The sequence below is a fragment of the Stegodyphus dumicola genome, chromosome 6 (assembly GCF_044657685.1).
Source record: "Stegodyphus dumicola isolate Sdum_Otavi_A_Nest chromosome 6, ASM4465768v1".
NCBI classification, from domain to species: domain Eukaryota; kingdom Metazoa; phylum Arthropoda; class Arachnida; order Araneae; family Eresidae; genus Stegodyphus; species Stegodyphus dumicola.
Window position 1 is genome coordinate 103,745,916 of NC_140773.1, and position 27,472 is coordinate 103,773,387.

General features: G+C 31.5%; 1 protein-coding gene across 3 annotated transcripts in view; it reads right to left on the reverse strand.

The window, feature by feature from the left end:
- Positions 1-27,472, reverse strand: part of LOC118184775 (uncharacterized) — a 46,733-nt gene that overhangs the window by 4,031 nt on the left and 15,230 nt on the right. The window contains exons 2-6 of one of the 3 annotated variants that reach the window (XR_004757482.2): positions 14,190-15,733; positions 12,996-13,128; positions 11,394-11,449; positions 2,450-2,556; positions 2,179-2,275 (exon numbers count right to left, since the gene is read on the reverse strand). Coding sequence is in view for 2 of the 3 variants with exons in the window: in XM_035354499.2 (XP_035210390.2) it covers positions 2,179-2,275; positions 2,450-2,556; positions 12,996-13,128; positions 14,190-15,733 (1,881 nt within the window). In the remaining variant the exon portion in view is untranslated. Of the gene's footprint in view, positions 1-2,178; positions 2,276-2,449; positions 2,557-11,354; positions 11,450-12,995; positions 13,129-14,189; positions 15,734-27,472 lie in introns of those variants that run through there. The other 2 variants (XM_035354499.2, XM_085818757.1) reach the window with 2 other exon arrangements.

Genomic DNA, 27,472 nt, shown 5'->3' on the forward strand with positions numbered 1-27,472 from the left:
TCAGAAGACCGAATTAAAAGCTAGATTTTGTTATGTGTCCAATATATATATATATATTTAAAAATTTGACACTGCCAAAACATGAATATTTTTGTCATTTAAAATACTTCAATAATTGGAAGTATATGACTAAACTAACAACTGTGAAAATAAAGGCAGTGTAAGGAGGGTGGATATATATATATATGTGATAAAAACTTGGAGACTGTTGCATAATTAGAAAGATGACACTTGAAGGAGACTGGTAGACCGACATGGCTGACTGAACATAATCTTTATTGCTGGACATGAAAATTATTGAAAACATATTTTTCATCACACATGGTCATGGGCATAACACGTAGGTCACAATTTTATATAAAGTATCGCATTTTTAATAATGGCGTATTTAGCAGTATGACAAAGCACAAGCGAAATGAAAGCTGCTACAGAGCTGCAAACTAACTGCACATTTAAATCCAATCTGGCAGTGTGTTAAGAGAAAGGTTTTGGTCTAAGTTAGAAAAGTTTCTGTTCCCAAGAGTTACATCAAGAGCATTGCACAGGACATGCAAGATGGAATAATCTATAAATGATGCAATCCAGAGAAGTTATTACAATTTTTAGAACAGACAGGGAGAATTAAGGGGTTTCCTGTTAGTTTAAATTATTTTGATTTACATATTTTTTAATCTTACACACACATACATATATATATATTTAGTACTGCCAATTGCAATAAAAAAGGGAGGTGTACAACTAGATGTTATAGCAGTTCTGTGTAAAAAATTTCAATGTTCTATGGCTAATTGTTGAGTTATGCATGACATATACAGATATCATGAAAAAATCCATTTTAAGATCTGTTTTGGAATAAAAGAGTGCTTTATTGTGTCCATATGGACAGATAGCACTGAGAAAACTACTTTAAAATGGATATTTCAGTTGAAATCCGATAACAGAAATTTTTCACGATTACAACATTTCCTTTACTTTGGACAAGGAAGTAATAATATTATGATAGTTGCTTGTATTACACATGACTACTTTTCACTTGTTATGTTCTTATTACGACTGCGCTCTTCAGAAATTAAATTATTCAGATAATTTGCTACCCTCAATTTTTGGATGATGAAATTTGTGAAAAAAAGAAGGAAATACAGTATATAATTTATTTTTATTACTGAATTTAGCTAATTTTACAGTAGCAACCATGTTAGATAGTTTCAAATTTCCTTTAAGAATTAGAGTCAAATTTATTTAATTAGAATTTAAATTAGAGTCAAATTTCCTTTAAGAATTTTTTCAGCTTCAAGTTAACAAAGCTTTTATCAGGCTTTATAAAATTAAATGTTATATTGGGTGAGCAATAAATTATTCTTTTTAAGCTCAAGAAGCAAGATGCAGAATTTGGATTAAACAGCAGTAAAAAAAAGGGGACTGATGAAAAAATATATTAGAAATGACATCAGTGCAGATTTTAATCGTGTAATTACATTTCCTTTCAGTAAAGAGCTAATTTTTGCAATAAAAGACAAATCCTTTAAAGGTAGTAAAGGCAAAAAAATCTGTAAATACTATGCATTTGAATATTAATATACATGATTTTAATAAAAAGCTTTACTCTAAGAAGTTGGGAAATCTTAAATGAATGGTCTGGACATATGAGACAGTTTCACACATGTGAAACATAAACTATCCATATCATCACAAAAATCATGTTCAGACACAATACCAGAATTCTGTAACATTACCTGCTCCACAAATGGTGGATTGTAATCAAACAGATATAAATACATAATCAGGAATAACATCCTAACCCTTGGGAATCTTATTTACATGCAAAAACCTAAAATCAAGAGTTTTTTCCTCTTTATAGAATAAATTAAACCTCTTACTATATTTACTGAATCAAATATTTTCTAAACTTATGAAAGAAATCAATCATTTTATTTCAAATTAAATCTTAATAATACTTTATACAGAAACACAAGAGTTTAGAATTTTGAAAATTAAGATTATTAATTACGCTGTATGCTATAAAATTAGTTTAATTTAATTTAATTAATATTATCTTTTGATATATATACGGAAATGTCAAAATGTTTTAATTATTATCATCGATACAAAAAAGTTAAAAACTTGGAGAAATTCTGTATCAATATAAATATATTTTGCTGCATTTGTCAAAAAGCTTACTTTGCATTCTAATGAAAATCCCATACATTTCAGACATTTTATAAACTTGTCAAGATCATCAATTCTGCTTTCAACTTCTGCTATTTTTAAAATGCCACTGAAAAAATTAAATTTTATTAAAATAAGATGAAGGTATAAAGATCCTACAAACACAAAATAGTAGTTAAAGAAAATAATTACCATATGTTTCTAAAACAATACAGCAATGCAGAGATAAAGAAAAATTCAGGAATAAATTTCAGAGAAATTAACTAGAAAATAATCTTTTTACCTTTCTTTCAATATTCTATGACCTTCAAATAGATAGTCTTTAAAGTTTGTGCCCATAAGTGATAAACAAAACACTACAACATCTACACTTTCATTTGACAAAGGTACCTGGGAGAAAAAAAGGAGGGAATATTAACTTTCCCCCCCAGAACAGCTTTTCAAATTTGTGATAAAAAATGAGCATTTGTGATAGAGAACATAAATCAGTTTATGAACATTACTATATTTAATACAAATATACATACTATACAAAGACTAACTGGTACTTAAGTATTTTTCCATCAACCGTTTTTGGTAAATAAATACTGTTACAAAAGAGTGTAGTTTAACACACCAAAAATGAATGACATCACAACACAGTCATAATATTTCCTCACTTTGAATTTTTGTAACCATGATCCTCAATAAGTCAGTTGAGACATTATAAAGAAGGATGCGGATTAACAGCTATTTCTCTGTTTTTCCCTCCTTTGCATTTTGAAATAACTATTATTTTCAAAGAGAAGGTGCTGATTATAGTACCTGCATGCATTCTTGAAAGACTGAAAGAATATATGTGGACCAGCAAAATAGTGCAGTATCCTGCAGAACTGCAAGGCACAAATTAGTTTTCTGTTTAAGCAAATATATGTGGAACTGAGTTAAAAAAGAAGGTGATAATTTTGTTGCTGTTTTAAAGGCATTACAGGTTTTCAGCAGCTGGAATGACTGGCATTAACTTTAATGAATATGTCAAGCAATCTAGAAACTTGAGCTAATATTACGTTTTAATGTGCTATCTTGAATAGCTTACATCTGGCGATTATTTGCTTACACAAAGAGCAATCTGTGATTATGTAAATGAGCAGAGAACAATCTGTTCCTTCAAACTTACAACCATATGTTTGGCAAGATTTTCACCAACTTACACAATTGATGAGAAAACATATAAATATAAAACATTTTCATGGTAAATTAAAATATATGGTCAATTACATCTACAGAGTGGTTATACACTGGTTATAATAAATTAAGGAAAAATCACAAAAATAGCAATAACTCCCTCAAAAATAAGCCAAACCATGTAAAATTTTAATATGTTGCCAAGTAAGAGTAGCTGAGTAAAACTGCAATATGCAAATTAGTGGCGCGGCTTTCGGAATACGTCATCTGCGAGGAGCATAAAAGTCAATGTTTGAGAGCAAGCCTACATATTTCACTGTGACAGTGACATCAGAAATCTGAGATAGCCAATTCGTCACTATGACCTCCAGGCATTATTTGCCTGCAGAACTGCTATGGAGAGCTATTGGGAGACAAGAAGGCAGGACAAAGTAAAACAGAAGTGGCCAGATGGCTAAATGTGAGTCCTTCTGTGGTTCATATACTTTGGAGGCAATTTTAAACCACAGATTCGGCATCTAGGAAGTTCAGCCAAGGACGGCCAACTGCTACAACGAGTGCCGATGACCGATATTTGACATTATGTGCATGCAGGAATAGAACTGCTACCCCGACTCTTCTCAGATCCTCCCTTGCTGCAGCCACCGGGAGGTTTGTGTCAACGTCAACTGTGCGTAGAAGGCTTCATGAAGTTGGTCTGTATGCGAGGCGACCAGCCATTTGTGTGCCGCCCACGTCACGCAATAGGAGGGACCGTTTTCAGTAGGCATGACAACATGTCCACTGGATGCCTGATCAATGGAGGGCAGGTTCTATTTACGGATGAGTCCAGGTTTAATCTAGAAAGCTATAGTAGGCATTTTTTGATATGGAGAGAACCTAGAACTCGTTATCATACATCAAACATCCCTGAAAGAGATGGATATGGAAGGGGCAGAATCTCTTTGGGTGGACGCACAGACATTCATGTCTTTCCAAGGGGAACCGTGAATGCTCAGATTTATAGAGATGACATCCTTGATGTTTATGTGTGCCCATATGCCGGGGCAATAGGTGATGTTTTGCTACAAGACGACAACGCAAGGCCACACAGGGCTTGCATTGTAGATGATTATCTTCAGCAGGAAACAATTATGTGCATGGAGTGGCCAGCTCGATCCCCGGACTTGAATCCTATCGAGCACGTTTGGGATGCTTTAGGGATACGTCTAGCTGCTCTCAATACGCCCCCTCATAGCCTTGTCGTGCTGGCAACTGCTTTGCAAGAGCAATGGCTCTTGCTTCCTATGGAACTGATAGACTGCATAATTGAAAACATCACACATCGCTGTATGTGCTGTATTGCTTCTAGAGGTGATCATATTTCATATTGAAGGTACTTTTCCTATAGCAAACTGACACCTTCGATTTGTTCATTTTATACATGTGCTAATTTCTATACTACCATATTTGTCTGTTAATTTCTTTTTATGTTATTTGATACCTTACTATGTGTTGTATATTGTGGGTAAGTTTCATTAAATTCTACATGTAACTTTTTCAGTAATCGTGATTTTTCCTTAATTTATGATAACCAGTGTAATTAAAGCGATCCTATTCAGACCCCTATAGAACCCGTTCTGCCTACTGGATTTTGATGAAACTTGGTATATATGTTATATGGACTATGGAGAAAAGATTTCTGCAATAAAAAATAGTTCAAATTTTGACCACCAGATGGCAATTTTCAAAAATTCCTTATGCAAATTAGTCAAACCTATAAAGAGACTTGCAGTTAGAGCCAGAAAATCATTCTGTGGGCATTTCTCATCATTAATCATGCCCTTACAGAAGAAAGATTGAGCTTTGCTGGCAAAACTGTTTCAACAGAACGACAGCATTGCATGAATATCGTCGTTTAAAGGGATTGAGAAAAGGGCCCATGTCGAAGAATGGTTTGAAGAAGATGATTATGAAATTTGAAGAGACTGGTGACTTCGATGTGCTGCCAGAAAGAGGGCGGAAACTGATTGCAAATGAAACTGTCAATGGTATCCGTATAAGATCCACTTAGTGCAAATGCTGCAACCTCAAGACCACCAAACACACTCTCAATTTGCTTGCCAATTTTGGGCGAGAATGGATATTGGTATTTATTTTTCTTCCAATATTTTTTGAATGGTGAACAATATAAAAATATAATTAAAGATTCATATTGTTTTTAAATTTTTAGACCACTATGATAAATAACCTTCTCCTATTGGTTAGAAAATACATAAGAAATCTTATGTTGCACAGATTTAAAACATTTTTTTAGAATTTTAACGAGAGAGAAATAAGATTGCATAAATCCTGTGAACTGAATTTAAATGACTTTATTATTGTTGATATTTAATTACCAAGCTTATAATTAATAAATCATAAATCATAATAAACTACTTAAATTACAAAAAATATTAACTACAATAAAGTTATAATAATGCATCATTCTCTTAAAAGAAAATGCGTGTAATGTGGCTGTTAACATATAAGTAATTTGCTCAAATATCATACCAATAATACTAAACAAAATTAAATCTCTTAAGCAAATCATTTGGATTATGGCAAAGCACATGCGATATCTGCTAATGGATGGCAGATAAATCTGCTAAGGATGGTTTGTTTACGAAGGACATATTTCAAGCAAAACTGAGTAAACAGTAATTTATGTTACAGACAGGAAAAATTCTTTTAGACCAATTTTTAGTTAAGAAAATATAAGAATTTAAAAAAAAAAATTCACAACAAATTTAGATACCTGCAATAAATATATGCATTTCAGTTTAAAATGCACATTTTATACAGTAGTGCATATATTTGTAAATTTTGACCTGTTCATTTCAAAATTATCCCTGTATACCAAAGAAATGTGAACTTTAAAATAAAGGGTTGATAAATAAATTTTTATAATTTATTTTTAAAATGCAATACTTATGATTCCTAAGATTAAATGTCAAATTTAATTATAAATATATATGCATAAATATTTTCACACAAACACATACATACATACACATAAACACACACACATATATATATATATTCAGGTTCAGAAATTTCAAATTAAGATGATATATACTACTAAAGTTATGCTATATGCTACAAAATTGCAGCATACTGCGGTGGTGGTGGGGTGGATTTTAAAGGATGGTCAGATCAGTAAAAACAAGTTTGAGGAAAGCAACTGGAAGATCTTCAATGACCGTAAAAGACTCAGAGACTATTTGGATCAAAAGTGAGGGAGTTATAATTTAGAGACCTTTAACGTATACCTATACAAAGCCAAAGGAGCCATTACTCTTAATACCTGCATATTTCTTACTTGACAGAAGAATTTTGAGTTTACCTTATCTAAAACTGAGCATATCAGACTTTTCAAACAAGGATATTTAATTGTAATGGTTTAGTACATTTATTCTAGAAGAGGTGGATAAGTGAATATCTCATGAACCTACATTCACCACAAACAGTACAGAACTTAAAAGAAATAAAAAATTTCAAAATTAATTAACTGATGTTGATAGGTGATGAATATTTTCCATGAAGTATCTGGAAAACAGGTAAGATAAATGAAGCTTTCCCCGGCCATGAAGGAGAGGTAAGAGCTTATAATATTAAAATTAAAGATGGGACAATTTGGAGACCAGTCCAACTCCTGTACTCATTTGAAATAGAAATACAAGTATTAAAAAACTATACTTTAAAAAGTCTGTGATTAAGTTAACAAAATTTATTATTATCATTGTTAATTTGTTACTGAATATTTGAATCATTTAGTATTATAATTTCGTATTTATTATATATACGAATATCATCATTTACATTTAATATTTATTATACATAAATTTAATGTAGTGCTTTTATGCTTATAAATATTTTGCAAAATTTAAATGAAGATATTTAGCAAAACTTTGTATAATTTGATATTCATCAGATTAAGCTTTAAAATTTATTAGATTTATGCAATAATTAGAAGATTATTCCTGTGACACTAGAATGAATGAAAATATAAGTTATGATGAACCTAGTTCATCTCCAGGGAAGATGTGTAGAGAATTTTTTATGTCGATGGCCCTATGTACAGACTATGTTTTTTATGTTTTTATTAGTGGAGAAGAAGTTGCTAGCCTGCAATGACAGAAATTGCTTATCTCAAAATAAATGTTTTTATTTTTTATGTGTGTGAGAATCAAGCTTCATATATGGCTCATTTATTCCTGCATATTGCAGACTATTAGGATACAATCCACTCCGCGAAGATTTAAAAAGAATCTAACACATACAGCTATGAGGAAGACAGACTGGAATTACTTAACAGCAAATTTTACTTTAGGACAATGTCTACCATAAATGGCTGCTATGGTGTTGGCATCATGTCAGAAATCGATGAAACAACATCATAGTGCATCATACAGACCAAAGTTTAGTATTAGAGATTTTTGAACCACATTGTGAGGGCAGATGTACAGAAAATTATTTTCTTCTCAGATGATGAAGTGAAAGAAGCCAAAGCTGCACAGCTAAAAGGACTGCCATAATACAATTTAGTTCCTTTTTTTCCCCCAATCACTCATGAAATACTGCAGAAAAGTTCGATTCAATGTAAAGAAAACAACTTTGATAAAAATTATGTATAGATTTATTTACATATATATATAAAGAAGATGAAAACTACAATGCTTTACAATCACCCAAAGTCTGAATAAAAGTATCAGTCTTAAAACTTTTCAGTCAGACTATATGTTACATGCCCTGGATTTTTATCAAATATATTATCTTCAAACATATTAATTCTAATTCAGCTTCTTTCACTAGCATAGAGTCTGCAGACTTGAATATCTTGATCTGCAGATAAGTGCTCTGCTCACTAGGGCCAAGTTTTTTTTCAATGTAATAGATATCACTGATAAGAATTATACAGTCAAAAGTCTTTAATCCGGACTCGTCGGGACTTTGGCGATTCCGGATTATAGATCATCAGTTTAAATCTGGTAAGATGGCATGCAGAAATTATAAAATTAAAAATATGAAACCATAATTTATGAAATAAAGAACAATTATGATCTAAAAGGTATCAAAATTTACAAAAAAAAAAAAAAAAAAAAAAAAAAAAAAAGCTTAATATTTATTTGTTTACTTTATTAAACATTTCTTTCAATGTAAGTTGTTTCGTTTTATGTGATAATACTTTATCTCTAATTCTATAAACACATAATTTCTTGTTCAGTTACAAAGTTCCGCTGTTCAAGTCCTATAATTGCTGTGTCGAGAATACTGACCAATTTGTCAATTGAAATTTTTTCATTTTCAATAACCTCTGTGTCACTTTCTTCACTATCGGAAGAGAATTATAATGACAAGGAATTTGATTTAAATCATATCAAAGACGGAGTACATCGAGATGAAATACTACATTTAGTAAGGAGTTATAAGCCAAATAAAATAAAAACATCTGCCCTGAAGATAAGGATAGTGCTGACAGATCAACTTCCAATTCATTGCACGGTGCAGCGTCCCCCCCCCCCGCAGAGCAGCGTGAAATTGATAAAAAGATTTCGGAATGGATAGAGAAACAAAGGATTATTTATGCCTTTATCCATTTTTTCAGCAATTCCACTTTTTGTTTGATGGACATCGAAACATGCTTTCACTTTGTAGATCCTTTGGTAGCTCCAGAATCAGAAATTCTTTTTAACGTAATCGAAAGTTCAAGTCTACTTTTATAGAATTGCTCTAACAGTCTGCAAAAAATAACAAGCCAGATCCAATTAGAAGATCAAGGAACAACGCAATCTGCAACATTAACTGAAAGAGATAATTAGATAATTTTAGCTTAGCTTATACTGTCCGTTATACATAAAACGAGCATGCGTAAACGTATTATGTGCATGTGCACACGCATATGCACACGTGTAAAAGTATTATGCGCATGCATAAATGCCTATGTGCATGCGTGACGCATGTGCAGAAAGTTTGTAGCTTTGAGGTCCGGATTATGGGTGTTTGGATTAACGACTTTTGACTGTATTTGGTCTACTGGAAAGTTCTGTTCGTTTCTATGACAACAATTTTCGACACATAAGCAGATGTTTATTTAGCACGTGTTCGGCTCTCTATTTTTATCCCTTAATGTATATATACTGACGTAGCAAATTAACTAAAAAAAGTTTATTCAAGTTAGTCTTAAGTGCAAAGCTATAGTGTACCCATGGCTACTGATAAAATTCATTTACATCACTGTATTTTATATGAATTTCAACAAGGAAGAAATTCTACAGAAACAGGTAGGAATTTATTGAAAATGTTTGGTGAAGGTGCAGTTTTTGATAGGACATGCAGATGATTATTCGAAAAATTTGAAAGAGGCGATTTCGACCTTTCTTCTAAGTCACGTTTTGGGCGACCATCTTTGATCAATGATGATTATGTTGAAACCCTATTGGAGCGAGTTCCTTTTCCGACAACATCAGAGATCACAGAAAGGTTTGATTTAGCTCAGCAAACCATATTCGGAAGATAGGATTCGTGTGGAAATATTCAAGATGTGTGCCACATGAAGTATGTCAGAAGAATTTAGATGATCAAGTCGTCATATGCACACCTCTGCTTGATCGGAACAAAATCGAGCCCTTCTTGAACTGGATGATACCTGGGGATGAAAAGAGGATTATCTATGAAAACATCGTAAGGAGAAGGGCACATTGTGAGGCTGGAAAACCTAGTCCTTCCACCTCTAACCAAATTTGACTCTGAATAAGAGAATGTTGTGTATATGGTGGGACATTCGAGGACCGATACATTATGAGCTTTTAAAATTGAACAAAAAAGCTCAATTCGGAGAAGTATTGTCAGCAACTGGATAATTTAAAGACAGCAGTCCAAGAAAAAAGGTTGGCAATGCTCAATAGCACTAGGCTGCATCATGATAATGCCAGGCCACATGCTGCTTTGGGGGACTAGTAAAAAAATTGAAGAACTAGGCTGGGAAATTCTGTTGCATCCATCATATTTCCCGGACTTAGCACTCTCCGACAATCACTTTTCATCCTTGAAAATTTTTTTGAAGAGCAAAACATTCAAAAATGAAGAAGATATAAAAAAAGCACTGGTTCAATTTTTCGCATCCAAAGATACAACATTTTTCAAAAATGGGATATACAAATTGCCCTCACACTGGCAAGAGGTCATTAATAATAATGGCAATTATATTATTTAATAAAGTTTATTGATAGTAAGAAAAATTTGTATTTTGTGTTATTCCAAAAACGGACAGAACTTTCCGGTAGACCGAATATAAAGCAATTCATTAAATAATTACTTTTTTAATTGAAACTTATTTAACCAAAAACTACATTTCATCTTTCTGTATGCTTTTGCTTTCATGGTTTGAGTTTATTGTATGCTGGGTAAAGCACATGTCTATACATTTTAAATCATGCCTCCCTTCCAGGAAAAAAGTGCAATAAAGAGAGCTTAAAGAATTTTTACTAATTTTATGAATAACTTTAATTAATAAAATTACAAATATAAGATTAAAGTAATGGAATTAAAATGTTTATCAATTTAATAATCAAGTACATGAACATACTAAAAAGATCAAAAGATGCTCAGATTGATATGATGTCATGACCTTCAAATGATGCACAGATTAACTGTGCAAGTTAGCATTAGTTTATAGATCGAGAGTTCACTAAATGATATCATCTGTCAATGAGAGTGCGAGACAACAGTCTAGGTTTTAAATTCTAATAAAACACAAAAATTAAAATTTTATTCAGATTTCTAATGTTATAATTTTAAAAACCTAGAACTGAAAATAAATTTAAAAAATTGTGTATTTTAAATAGTTTAGAAGGATTTATAAGCCACCATGAAAATAGACATTCAGAGCTCATGCTCTGCATATTTTTGTATAAATTAAGTCTTGTTGCGTGCTAAGCTGAAGAATCCATCAAAGCTGAACAACCATTTTCAATTTCTATTTGAACTTCAGGAATTTGTCTTACTTTCTAAATTGACATTAGATGTATCATAACCAGGATTACCAGGCATGAGGATTGGCCTGGACAGTCTTGGATTCACCATTACATACAAGGCTGAACTGAAAAAAAAAAAAAAAAAAAAAAAAAAGTTTGGATCTTTTAAATGAATGGTTATAAAAGTTGAAAAAGAATTAATTTATAGAAGAATGGGGTTTGGGAAGCTCAACCATTGAAATTTTCATGTTTTTACTAGAATGGAGTTATTTTCAGATAAAGGTAATTTTTGAATCTTGATGAGTAATTTCATAAATATGCCTCCAAACTATCTACATTTCCACAACAAATCTGCTGCAGAATGTATGCAATTTAACTCTCAGGTATTTTGTTGATAAAGCTCCGTCAATTATAATTTTTTATACCAATTCTGCTTGTTATATAAAAAGCAATATGGGCATCCGCAAAAAATTTGTCTGAGAAGAGAGGCAAAGATTGGAGAAAAATAATTATATCAGTAAATTTTCATTTTATTTTTAAAATCAAAGACTCATTAGTAAAATACAATGCACACATCAACACAAAAACTCATCTATCAATCTAAAAACACATTTTTTTCAAACAGGAGAATGAAATTCCCCAACTTTTCCAGGTGTATTTCTCAAGAAAATTCCAGTCTATCTGCATAGTGCACATTGTCTGTGCTGAAGGTAAATTAATTATGTCACCACTTGAAACCACAAAAATTTTCCAATTATATATGACTTTAGATATAGATATATATATATCCCCAAAGTATCACTTTTATAACTACAATAGGAGTTGCTTTCTCCACTGAGGATTGAGATTAAAATCTGCCCAATCGGGATTAAAAAATGTCTTTTCTGTGGCCATTTTACAGCTAAGGGAACAAAATTTATTTAATGATATTTAAAAAAAAATTCAAGTATTTTATATTTATTTAGCAACAGACATAAGTAAAAAATATGTGCACTAAATTTCCTGATGGTATGTCATAATACTGCTAGAATTAGTTTCATAAGTATGCCAGAGAAAATTGCATGAAATTTGAAAGTTATATTAACTAATAATAGTTAATGGGGCATTTGCGACCCTTGCGGATCCTTGCTAGGATATTTATTTTAGTCACTTGCTGAAATCAGGGTTTCCACGCTACCTGGAAAACCTGGAAATTGTAGGGAATTAAAAAAAAACTGACCAAAAAAGTATGGGAAAAGTCAGGAAATTTTATACTGTGATTCTCCCCACCCTTGCGGATGCCTATGGGAAACATGGCTTAACACTTACACAAGTTGTAGACATTTTTTAACATTAAAATTAATTTTTCATAAAATATCCTCGATTACCTTCCCAAAAATATGGTAATCTAGTCATAGACCATATGCAACATATATGAGGAAACAAATCTACTTTTCCAAGACTTGCATTTTTCCCAGGCACTTAAAAATTTTGTTTAACCTACAAATGAAACTCAGATTTTCTCAATCTCTACATCAGAGATCCAACTACTGAATTACCAAAGATTTGTGTTCTTTATTTCTGATTATCTTAAAGAGCCTACTATGTAAAACCACATATCATTTGTATGGAAATACATAGATTTAACTATTTTCATAAATAGGTCTTGAAGATAAAAATATCAGTACTTGCCTTAGATATATCACAAGGTGTTACAAATTCATTCAGTGCTATCAAGTCAAATGAATAGACAGTCTTATCTGTAAATGTTTGAGCAATTTTAGCGTCACCACATCCCATATCAGCTATTACTGCATTTTCAGATCTAAGAATAACAAATATAATTAAGCATAAAAGTATTTAAACATTCAGTTAATACATTCTTGATCATATGAAAATAAAATATACCCAATCATAAGTAAACAGGCAATGATCATAAATATCATTACAATGTGTATTTTTTTTCATTATAATCATTCATTGTCTATGTTTTATAACTTTATTTTTATATGTGTTTACACATACATGTGCTTTTAAATATTTACAAATGCAACTACAAACTAAGTTCATTTGCATTTGCATAATATGCTACATATTCTATTCCTTACAGAATACATTTATTTCAATTAAAATTTTTAATTTATAATTTTGATTTAATCTCTTAAAGCATGTTAATGCATTCTGTATCCAAAGGCTTAAAATATTATTTAATACCTATATTATTTAATTGAAAATTTTATAATATAAATGAAATAACAACCAAAGAAACACAATCAGTTTAATATATAAATATTTAAATTCTAATAAATTTTTTATTTAAATACCAATAACAAAAATGAATAAGTCTACTAATTTTTAACATTCTTGATATAAAACTGCACTAAATTTAAATATGGTAAATTTCAAACCTAAATTTTAATACTGCCCAATATTTAAAATTACTGTTAAATTAAAAATGTAAAAATGCACTCTAATTTAAAGAAGTAAAATTCAGCAGTATTTTCACGTTTGCAGAAGTACATCTGCATTCTCATTTCCATCCATAACATTAATTTATAGTACGCCTGCTCGATGCATTTTAAAAGACAAATGACAAGCTCTCTTTTCAGAAGTGAGCAAGATATATGTTTCCATTGCTAAAATAATGTCTGTTGATCTCTTGAAATACATTGAGCATTTCAGCTGAATCTTTCATCTAATACACTGACAGAATTTAAATAGATACAAAATATTTTTAAAGGAAGATATGAGTATATATAAATTAAAAATTTTGTTCAAGGAATAAATAACAAATTTTAATAGGAATAGTAATAAATTTTAAAATAAATAATTTAAAAAATTTTAGCATTTTATAACATTTTAAAAATCAATACTGATTCAACTTACAATTTACGTAAATCTTGGATAATTAAATCGACAGGATTCATGGGCCATTTATGGACTTGCATTTTATATCCAGAATGATAATCTTCAAATTCATCAGAATTATTCTGAAAATATTCATATGCATCTCTTCCAGATCCAGTATATAATTTTTCATTCAAATACCTAAATTTTGCAGCACTTAACATTTTTTGTGCTTTGTTTATAAAAGATGTTGCTTTATTTTTCTTATTTTTATATAGACTTGTTTCAGGGACAGTTTTACATTCCATTGCTGACTGACTTGAACAATGTTTTAGAGACGTCATTTGCAATTTATTTTCACTAGTATCCAAGAATCCTTCATTAGAAGAGTTAGAGAAATTACAACTTGAATTAATTTGTCTTGGAAACTGTAATTTCCTTGAAAAATTCTGCACTATGTTACAACTACTTTTAACCTCCTCTGTTATCTCAATACGTTCATTTGAAAGTTTTGCAGCTTCAGTTACACCACTGTCCTTTGAGCCTTGAGATATTTTCTTTATGTCATTTGTGCATGATGTTTTTTTACTATGCTTACTTGTTTTAAGTTGTACATTATTTTTGCCATCTTTCAAATTAGCTAAAACTACATTTCTCATTGCATCATCAACACCTGTTTTTAAAACTTGATTCTTTTTATTTTTTTTCCTGTTTAAAGATAATTTACCTCCATGCAACATAGTAATTGGTTCTGAGTGGAATGATGTTATGTTTTTAAATTTATTTTTTAATTTTTTCTTTCCATCAAAATTACTATTCTTAGTTTCATTCTCTGTTATTGATTGACTTGTTTGTTTTATAGATATCATCTGAACTTCATTCTCATTTACATCTGGGATGTGCTCCTTGTCATTAGAAGATTCAGAGACATTATTTCTTGAATCAATTTGTTTGAAAAACTGCTGTTGTCCTGTAAAATTCTGTAATTCTTTATATATAGAACTATTTTTAATCTCCTCTATTAGTTCAAAATCTTCATTTGGAAATTCCACAGCTATAGTTACTCTTTTTATTTCTGAGGCTGGGGATGATTTCTTTAGTTTATTTGATTTTAGTATATTTTTATTCCACTTATTTACCTTCTCAGGCTCTATATTATTTTTATCATGTTTTGAATTAGTTGAATTCATACCTCTAAGTGAAGCAGTTTTTGAAGTTTGCTTTTTCTTCTTCTTTAAAGATAATTTATCTCCTTGCAAAGATGAAGCAGGTTCTGAAGGCAGTAAGTCTATTCTGTTTCTGCATTCATTTTCCAATTTTCTCTTTTCATGCAAATTATTTTTCTTAACTTTGGATAATAGGATTTCTCCACTACTACCCAAATAACTTTTAAAAGTATCATTTTTTTGTTTTTTAGTATTTAAATAATTAGAACCTGATGTTTCATTTTTTGTTTTAGTGTTAAGAACATGGCATATCTGAGTCTCAGTTGGTTGCAAAACATGATTGTAATCTTCATTTAAATTTGAAAGCTTCTGCCTTTTTCTTTTACTTTTCTTCTTTGTTATATCAGGAGAAGGTAACTAAGGAGAGAATAATCAATAATTTAAAATACTTTTTTAATTTTAATTAAAATATAACTACACATTAAAAATTGCATCTCCCAAAAGTTCAATTACAGTTTTTAGTTCTTAATTTTTAAGCAAAATTTAGTTGGCATGTTTGACAAATGGTCATCAGTTTGTTTCAGACCTAATTAACATTTCATCATGCTACGAAAATTATATGTCTTAAAACTATATATACAAATATATATATATAAAACAGGCTTGTTTATATTTTTACAAGAAAATTAACACCTGAAAAAAGGGCAAATCATTCATATTTCATGATCAGACTTTAATTAAGGATCCAGGATCTTCAAAATATGAAATAATAAACAATTTTATATACCATATTTATGTTCAGCATTGTAAAAAGTCGCGTAGCTTTTATTTGAGATACTATTTGGCTATTGCTCAACATGGTTTACCTTAACAAAAAACATGGAATTTAGCATAGATAGTCAACCTATCAAAGTTTCTCAACCATGAAAACCTCTGTAAGTTTGGCAAAACTGTACAGATTTCCAATAATTTACCTAAAATATGTTTAATTGAGTTTTCATCAGCAGCATGCTTTTAAAATACAATCAAAATTAGTGTTTTCATGAACACTCATGATTGCTGATGATAATTATTCATTTATAAAAATGTAGAGAGAAAAGGACCATGACTGCAATGTGATGGCACATCCTTATTGATTCATAAAATGGGATTGTATCAAACATAAATTTTGGTCAGCGTTAGGTGAAGCTGTCAAAATGCATGGTGCTAGATTCTAACAAGTAACAAGATTATAAATTGTGATAAGTACAGTCGAATAATTTATAAGTCATTATCAAGAAGTAACAATTTTAGTAACGAATTGGAGCTGTAGTGTATACCACATTATATAGTATTTGATGTCACATCTCTGTAGTTATCAAAGTCCACAGAAATAAGATTAATATTTTTACCTCAGCAGAATGCTGATCCTTTCAAAGTTCTTCATTCTTTTGAGAGCTTTTTCAAATTTCTTTAGAAGAAGGTCTGTTTCTTTGAACAAAATCTAAAATCATCTAAGCCAGGTTTATTTTGTGCTGAAATATATGAAAATCAGGGAAAACTATACTTTAGGTTTGCAAAACAGACAACAATTCTCACAATAGAACAAGTACACAAATTGTTCAATAAAACTACACCCTCCTTTTTGAATATGTGAGTATAATGATAAATGATGTAACCATGTTCTTATCAGATTCCAGATGTGCCCTTCAAGCTATTGAGAGCAGCGAGTCCTGCTCTTTAACTGTTAATTGCTGTTTTCAGCATCTTAACTGGCTCTCAAATAATGACAGAGATGGTTGTACTTCAATGGATTCCTTCCCATTGTGAAGTTCAGGGTTGTGAAGTTGCCGATTTCTTGGATAAGATAAGAGCTTCTGTTCTTCAAACATCACTGTCTCATCACTCCCTACAACTCCATTAAGTCAATAGTTAAGAAAACCTTCAGAGACCCCATTTTTTAAGAACTCGCAGACATAAATAGAAATAAATTAAGGTTTAGACAGATTTGGAAAGTACCTGAATGGCCTAGTAAAAAAAAAAAAAAAAAAAAAAAAACTATTGTATTATTCCATCTTATATCTGGCCATGACAGCCTTTGTAAGTGCATTCAATGCATCAGTATTGCTCCTGACTCACTTTGATCCTTATGCAATCCACAAAAAGACATGGACTGGCCGCATCTCCACAAATAACCTGCCCTTCCTCACATTTTGATTTGGAAAAGCTACTGGCCGGCAAAGAATACCCTGAATTTATAGATATACTGATGTCAATTTTCTTGTCCTTGTTTTGTATTTTATTTATGTTCAATTGTCTTGTAACATTCAATTAGAAATTTAAAAAAAAAAAAAAAAAAAAACTCTAATTAGATCAACTTAAATAGCTTAATACATATTTTTACTCATAAATTCATATAATTAAAAATTATAGATCATATAAATTGTATATAATTTTATTAATTAGTAGCATAAAATAAAATGAAATATCTTGGCAGCTTTTTGGCATTAGTAACTTCAAAGTTACTACAGTCAAAATCGTTAATCCAGACTCGTCGTGACTTTGGCGATTCCGGATTATCGATTTTTCCGGATTATAGATCATCAGTTTAAATCTGGTAAGATGGCATGCAGAAATTATAAAATTAAAAATATGAAACCGTAATTTATGAAATAAAGAACAATTATGATCTAATAGGTATCAAAATTTACAAAAAAAAAAAAAAAAAAAAAAAAAAAGCTCAATATTTATTTGTTTACTTTATTAAACATTTCTTTCAATGTAAGTTGTTTAAGTTGCTTCGTTTTTTATGCGATAATACATTCTCTTTAATTCTATAAACAGACATAATTTCTTGTTCAGTTACAAAGTTCCGCTGTTCAAGTCCTATAATTGCTGTGTCTACCAACTAATTTGTCAATTAAAATTTTTTCGTTTTCAATAACCTCTGTTACTTTCCTTGCTATCGGATTCGAATTATAATGACAAGGAATTTGATTTAAATCATATCAAAGACGGAGTACATCGAGATGAAATACTACATTTAGTAAGGAATTATAAGTCGAATAAAATAAAAACATCTGCCCTGAAGATAAGGATAGTGCTGACAGATCAACTTCCAATTCATTGCGCGCCGTGGCGTTAAAGATAAACAAAGTTTAGATAAACAAACGTTAAAGTTTAGATAAAGAAAGGGTATGCCTTTATCCATTTTTTTCAGCAATTCCACTTTTTGTTTAATGAACTTCGAAACATACTTTCACTTTGTAGATCCTTTACATATTAATAAATATATGTCAGAAATTATATTTGACATAATCGAAAGTTCAAGCTTACTTTTATAAAACTGCTCTAACAGTCTGCAAAAAATAATAAGCCGGATCCAATTCGAAGATTAAGGAACAACGCAATCTGCAACATTAACCGAAATACATAATTAGATAATTTTAGCTTAGCTTATACCACCCGTTATACATTAAACGCGCACTCGCAAACGTATTTTGCGCATGCGCACAAGCATATTCGCAGCCGTAAAGGTCTTACGCGCATGCGTCAAAGCGACGCATGTGCAGAAAGTTTGTAGCTTTGAGGTCCGGATTATAGATCATTCCGGATTATGGGTGTCCGAATTAACGACTTTTGACTGTAATACCAAAAAGTATCATTCATTTTAAAGAATTTTAAACTCAGTCATTTTAAACAGTTAAATACAATCTTACATATCATGCATATTAATAAACAAACCAATCCCTCTGAAAGTTGCTTCAAGAGAAATGTCAGCACTCACATACTACAACCTGCTGCCAACTGCAGCGCCAATACAGTTTGTAGTGCTTGCACTGTTAACTAAAACCCTCACCCCCTCCTCCTCCTCAATTCAATGACCTGAAACTAATGGAATTACTAAATTAATTCGATTAATTTATATCTGAAGGAATAGTGTATCTATTTAATTTTAAATTTTTTTTTTTTTTTTTTTTTTAATTTTTCTCTCTTCCAAAAAATTTAAGTTGTAACTTTCGCAGATTTGTTTGGAATATCGAATAAAAAAGTTCAAAATCAGACATTTCTACAGATTTCCTATAGAAAAGCAAAGGTTAGTACTTCATTACTTTACACTTTTGTTATTTGTAAGCGGATTAGAAATGTGATTATTTGGTTCATATGACGCTATCCATTAAATCTACTCGTTTACCATACACTGTAAAAAAATTGATATTATTTACAGTAAGCATTTAATCAGCAACATTTAATTATGCAGAGGTGACTTGCATTAAAAATAAGCATTTGAGTAATTTTTTTTATTTAAAATATATATATATTTTTAATGAAAAATGTACTGGGTTTAAAAATGGTTTTAAATACTGAATCATTTAACACTTTAATGCACATTTTCCAGCTTTTACTAATTTATTTGCTATAAAAATTAATAAGTTGTTCTCTATGATCATTTTGGGTATTAGATCCAAGAATTACTGACAGAGAAACATGAAAATGCTTGCATCAGAGTGATACGAAAAAAAAAAAATTACGTATAAATATAGCAAAAGAGGTTGTCAAAGATATGTATTTTGATGGAAGTGATGAGGATAAATGTCTGATGAGTGATCACCATTAAAATAGCACATATTACATCATTTTCTCATTTTGAAAATAATTAATATTTTAGAGGATTTCAGACAAACTATTTGGATCATTTATTTTTTGATAAATACAGCAGGGTGCATTTTGAGGAAAATTTTTATAATTTTTGGAGCAACTTTATTCTTAAAAAATTTCGTTCTCAAAAGTATCAGTTTTAAGACAACAACTTATGAATTTTTTATATCACATAAATTAATAAAACCTGGAAAAGATGCATTAAAGTGTTAAATGATTCAGTATTTAAAACCATTTTTAAACGCAGTACATTTTTCATTAAAAAAATTACTAGAAAAATAAAATAAAAAACATTATTGAAATACTTATTTTTAATGCAAGTCACCTTTGTAAGATTAAATGCTGTTGATAAAATGCTTACAGTAAAATCATATGAATTTTTTTGCAGTGTATGGTAAACCAATAGATTTAATGGACACAGTTATATATAAACCATGCCATGTATGATAAAATTATGGTCACAATGAAATATAATCACATTTCTAAACTCCAGACTCAATCCTAGAATACACTGCACCAGTCGATACGTTGTTCACTTGTCTTAGACTATGCCTCTTCTTAAAAACAAGTTATAGGTATGCTATAGCTTCATATTAGTGAAAAATTAAATTATATTTTAACTGAGTTGAAATGTTAGGTTTATAATGTTCTGCGCAAGATTTTTTTTAATTATAAATCTATGTGTGTTGTGTGGTACTGTTAGCGTTTAATGCAACAAGTTTATCTCTCAAAAATGTATAATTAAGATACCAAATGATTGGAAATATTGAATGCATGATTTAAAAATTACACCTGTAACTGCTCAAAATAAAGAAAAGAATTCTTTTGCTTAAAAAACATTTTGATTATTGATGAGCGTGTCTGATTCGGTGCTTTTTGCAAAATGGATGATTATCTGAATCTGGATTTTTTTCTATCAGTTGGAACGAAAAGATAAAAAAACAGGACTGAGTGGTGTATGGAGAAAAATTTGATTGCAATATATTCTGCAAAAGGAGAGGACTGAAAGTAAGTTTCATTTATAATTATTGACTTAAATATCGGATGGTTGTTAAATATCGCAATTTGGATGTTCGGTAATTACTTTATTCTGGTAGCTTTATTTTCGTTTTGTGTCATTTTTCTGGAAACAATTTTTTTACAGCTCGAGTTGGTTATGCGCGAGTTTCTGCAATTCTCTGATTTTGTTCTGTGAAAATAAATTGATGTACATATGGGCAAAGCCAATATAATGGACAATGCCGAGTGTGTGCAATCCTCCAATTTTTTTTCAAGTGAAAATAGATCAATGTGTACATGGGAAAAGCCAAGGTAGTGTGCAATGCCAAGTTTGTGCAATTCTCTGATGTTTTTTAAGTGAAAATAGATCAATGTGTACATGGACAAAGCCAAGGCAATTTGCAATGCCGAGTTTGTGCAATTTACACAAACACATTGATGTATACAATTTTTTTAAGTGAAAATAGATTGATGTGTTCATGGGCAAAGTCAATATAGTGCACAATGCCAAGGTTGTGCACGATGGCGAGTTTGTGCAATTCTCTGATGTTTTTTAAGTGAAAATATATCGATGTGTACATCGACAAAGTCAAGGTAGTAAGCAATGCCGAGTTTGTGCAATTCTCCAATTTTTTATAAGTAAAAATAGATTGATGTGTACATGGACACCAAGTTTGCGCAATTCTTTGATGTTTTTCGAGCGAATACTGATCGTTGTGCACATCGGCAAAGTGAGGTTGTGTGTAATGCTGAGCAGTAATGTAACGTATTTTATGTGCAATGTTTAATATATTGCTTGTGTATTTTAAATTTGTATTTTTGTTTTAATTGTAAATTATATTTTAGACATCTTTTTCTATTTAAATCGTATTTTTAATTGCTTGGTTTTGATATGTTGATAATGCTTTCTGATTTACGATAAATATTGATAGTCCAATGATCTACTCAACAGTAGCAAAATTTTGATCCTATAAGTAACTTTAACCTCAGTATTTTAGTACATAATGTTTGCTATCGTAATTGCACTTGATAGTATGAGTACAAAGAAAATGTAACAACTTATTAGATAAGATGCAAATATTGCATCTAATTTTTGAGGAAATCCACGGGATATCTAATTCATATAATTATGGACTGTAACTTTCGTGTGATTACATGGAACGCAAATGGCTTAAACCACAAAATTGATGAATTATGTATTTTTGTAAATGAGTATAGTCCTAATGTTTTACTCCTACAGGAACACAAGCTTGTACCTGCAGTTAATTTTGAAATTGCCAACTATGTGCTCTATCGGCTTGACTGCAGAAGAATAAATCAACACCCTGGAGGGGGCTTAATATTACTAGTTAAGCGCTCCATCGCCCACTATCACACAGCATTGCCACAGCTTTTAGCCATAGAGGCCCTAGCTATCACAATCACTCCACTCATCACATGTCCAGTCACTTTCATCTCTGCCTATGTTCCATCCAACAAAAGATCTCATGTAAATATTACGCAGGACTTTGATGCATTATCCAAACTTAACACTAAAGTCATATTAGATGGAAACTTTAATGCATACCACTGCGAGCGGAACTGCAATAATAACTCATTCCTAGGAAACGTAATTCACCGTTTTGCCACTAAGGCCGGAATTACAATCGCAGCTCCATAAACCCCAACACATTACGACAGAAGATCTGCTGCAGTCATCGACTTTTTTCTGCTCAAGGGCTGTACCTTTAAATCTGTTAACAGCCTAAATGAGCTGTCATCAGATCATAATCCAGTTCTTATGGACCTTGATATCTCTATTTGTAATACATCACACAAAAAGACCTTCATAACCAACTGGTCTGGATTTACCAAAGCCTTAGACAACACAACAAAACACATTCCAACAGCACATACAGGCGATGAGTTAGATGCTATTGTCAATAATTTCATTCTTGAACTCCAGACTGCTCTAAAAAATAACAGCAAACTTGCACCTGTGAAAAGAAATGAAAAACCTAATACTGAAATCAAAAAACTGATCCAAAGTAGAAGCGCTGCAAGGAAGGCATGGCAGCGGTCAAGATACCCTTCCGATACAGCACTCCTCAATCAACTCAATCGTTAAGTCAGGGCCCTTACACGTAAACAAACAGACCACGACTGGGCTGTTTATCTGTCTTCACTCTCACCAGAAGATCCCTCAAGGAATTGCCTACACAAAAACTGAGAAAGCTGAGTCACTTGCTGATCACTATGCTACTCATTTATGCACTAACAACATATCCCACCCAGAAACAGAAAACCTTGTATCTCACTGACATTAACAAATTTCCTCTCAAAACCCCACATGAACGACATTCCTCCTGTCAGACCTTCAGAGGTCTATGATTATATCTGCAGACTCAATACAAAAAAAAAAAAAAAAAAAAAAAAAAAAAAAAAAAAGCCCTGGCCTTGATTAATCAGCAATAAAATGCTCAAGTGCATGGGAGTCCTCATGATTTTGAAGCTGACAAAGGTCATTAATGACATGTTGAACCTCAGCCACTTCCCAACTCCATGGAAAACGGCGGTGATCTCTCCAATATTAAAGCCCAACAAGCCAGCTTCTGATCCTGCTTCTTATCGAACAATCAGCTTTTTGTCTTCCACAAGCAAAGTTGCAGAATACTTCATCCAGCAACGCTTACTGCAACACCTTAACAACAATCTCCTGATCGCTGAACAACATGGATTCAAGAAGAAACATTCTACCAACCAGCAACTGTATCGTGTGACGGAACTGATTTCCCAGGGCCTACAAGAAAAATCCATTACAGGGGCCATCTTCTTAGATGTCGCAAAGACCTTTGACAGAGTCTGGCTGGAGGGCCTCATGCACAAAATCATAAACCTGGGTTTCCCATACTACATCACTCACATCACCTATTCTTATCTCATGGATCGACACTTCGTCGTTTGTGTTAACAACAAAACCTCCTCCCCCAGGCCCATTAGGGCTGGGGTCCCACAAGGGTCAATTTTAGGCCCACTTTACTTCAGTATTTACATGAACAACATTCCACATACCCATGACACTAAACTAGCAATGTATGCTGATGATACAGCAATTCTAACACAAAATGCATCTCACGGCTCAGTCATCCATACATTACAAAATCACATCCACACACTGGAGTCCTGGCTCACAGCTTGGAAAATAAAAATCAACGTTGAAAAATCCGATGCAATTCTCTTCACGAGGAAAAAACTCATTTACAAAGCCATGTTACGTTCCATCATCACATATGCCTGCCCTGTCTGGGGATATGCAAGTGATACAAATTTTAAAAAACTGCAAACTCTTCAAAATATTGTACTAAGACAGGCGGCGGCTTGTCCTTGGTTCATAAGGAACTCGGCAATCCACCGTGAATTCAATGCTACCATTTGTATCAATATCATTTCTAAGTGTGTCACACTTATGGACTCTTGGACTCTCCTGCAATACTGGTGTATTTCTTTTTAACTCCGCACTGCCTATTCACTTATCTTCGCCTCTACGTTGTTCTAGCTACAGCTGTAGTGTCAGTCTCATCTTGGTCTCGTATATCTTGTTCTACCATTACATACTGTCAGATCTACACATCTATTTTGACTACTTCATCTAATTGCTATGCCATGCACACTTTGTGGAACTCTACGCATTCGAAAATCGGCTATCTTTCGATGAGGGTAGGGCTCCGCGCGCGCGGGCACCTACTAGCATTGCACAAATTGGCCGAGCCGAAGCACTGCTTAGTACAGTCAAAAGTCTTTAAGACGGGCTCATCGGGACTTCGGCGATTCCGGATTATAGATCATCAGTTTAAATCTGGTAAGATGGCATGCAGAAATTATAAAATTAAAAATATGAAACTGTAATTTATGAAATAAAGAGCAATTATGATATAAAGGGTATCAAAATTTACAAAAAAAAGCTTAATATTTATTTGTTTACTTTATTAAATATTTCTTTCAATGCGCACATGTGTAAAGCATAGATTACACATAGTCGAAATTAGAAAATTGCAACCAGAAAACTATTTGATGGGTATTCGTGATACTTATAACGAGGAATTTGATTTAAATCATATCAAAGACGGAGTACATCGAGATGAAATACTACATTTAGTAAGGAATTATAAGCCAAATAAAATGAAAACATCTGCCCTGAAGATAAGGATAGTGCTGACAGATCAACTTCCAGTTAATTGCGCGCCACGACATTTCCCCCCCCTCCCGCAGAGGAGCGTGAAATTGATAAACAGATTTCGGAATGGTTAGAGAAACAAAAGATATCCCTTTATCCATTTTTTGCAGCAATTCCACTTTTTGCTTGATGGACATCGAAACATGCTTTCGCTTTGTAGATCCTTTGGCAGCTTCAGAATCGGAAACTCTTTTTGACATAATCGAAAGTTCAAGCTTACTTTTCATAAAATTGCTCTAACAGTCTGCAAAAAATAATAAGCCGGATCCAATTAGAAGATTAAAGAACAATGCAATCTGCAACATTAACTGAAATATATAATTAGATGTTTTTAGCTTAGCTTATACTGTCCATTATACATTAAACGCACATGCGTAAAAGTATTATGCGGATGCATAAACGCATATGTGCATGAGTAAAGGTATTATGAGCATGCGCAAAAAGTTTGTAGCTTTGAGGTCCGGATTATAGATCATTCCGGATTAAAGACTTTTAACTGTATTCCAAATTAGTAGTATTTATTTTCTTTCATTGTGAGAAATTAGATTTTTTTATTTATTTATGTGTAGAATGCTAGTATGCCTACAGAGAATATGACATGAATTAGGAATTTAAGGAACTGATATGATGTTCATATGCAATAAAGAATATATTTCTTTTTTATTAATGTAAAGTTTACAATTTTTAGAAAATAATGAAGGTTGTCTACTTACTGGCATGTAAGGGATTATGTCGTTACATAACAATGCGGTAATTTGTAAAAATTATAAAATTAAAATTTGATAAAATCTTTTTTTAATATGTATAAATGCTAAAGCTTAAAAACCTTGGAAAATATTGAAGCTGTATGAATACAAGTATAACAGACTGCAACATTGTTTACTGTTTTAATAATTGGTAGAATTTGCTTATTGTATCATGGTAATTTTAAATATAAATAATAGTCCTTCAGGGCAAATTGCCCCTTTGGACTAACAATTTATTATACTTATTTTCAGCTAAACTGTAAGAAATGTAAATTTAAAGTAAAGAATTAGATGTTAATTTACAATACTAAACAATTTGTTATTGTTATTTTTAGCAGAAAATAGAAAATACAAGTAGCGTAAATGCAGAATACATACTGACATCACAAGCTTAGTCCTACCCATTTATGGATGTCACACAGCTCCACCTTCTCAACTTTGTTTATGCAGCGCATTCTGAGCTTTTACCCTAATATGCAAATAACAAAAGTGTAAAATAATTAAGTACTAACCTTTGCTCTTCTATAGGAAATCTGTAGATAATTATTCAATCTGATTTTGACAAAATCTTCTTGCTTGTGTAACCGTTAAAGTATAGGTATGGCATTTTGGCCAAAGCTGATTTAAAGCTGTGGCGGGCAAAAGAGTAGAACAAATTCAGATTGAATATCCAATAACTGAAAAATGTGACTGAATGTCCAAAGTGACTGAAAAATGAATATCCAATGAAAGAAAAGGAGCATGCACAGTTCCACTGATTTTGCTTCCACAGCGCAACTGCTACAAGTGCTGTGGTCACTTCGAAGCCCAAGTTTCCCCATTGAAGTGTCGATGCTTTACTATACATATTTGATCCCTCCCCGCCAAAAAAACTTTTGTAATTATACCTTTCATATAAATACAAATTAAAAAAATCAGAATATATATAGCAATTCCTGAACAGTTAATAACTTTCTGCTTTACTGCCCACTGCTTCCAGTGCTATAACCAAAAGAAAAAAAGTTTTGCTAACTTTTCAGCCCAAATTAAAATTTCTATTTTTTGTGTACAACTCCAAAAGTAGAAAACATTCTTTCAGTGCCTACTGATGAAGATCAGTGCTTAACATTCCAATAGTATACATTTTGTTTCTCCTATTCAGTCTTTCTCAAGAGCTGATTTCTATGACTCAACTGCCTCATTTTCAAAAAGGACTCTGCAGAAAGTGGAATGAATTACACACTTCAGTGTACTACTGAACAAAGCAATTTCTACATATTTTTCTTTTTCCAATGCTGCTTCTTTTCAGTTGCTAATACAGCTTTATATTTTTATGATAAAATATAAGCTAAAAATGTGCTGATGACAGAGCTTTTCATATGTTTTAAATAATTTTATATATGCTTTGTTAAGATTTTTTAACTGTTTTCAAGAATTTTTTAAATTTCAGCCTCAGGAATATATAATTAGTGTATTTATCCTTCTGGATTTTATCCAACGTGACTGAAATTGGCTTCATTCAAAGTAAGGGATCCTTTACAGATTGTTTGACAGCCATATTAATTCATATACTGTTTGATT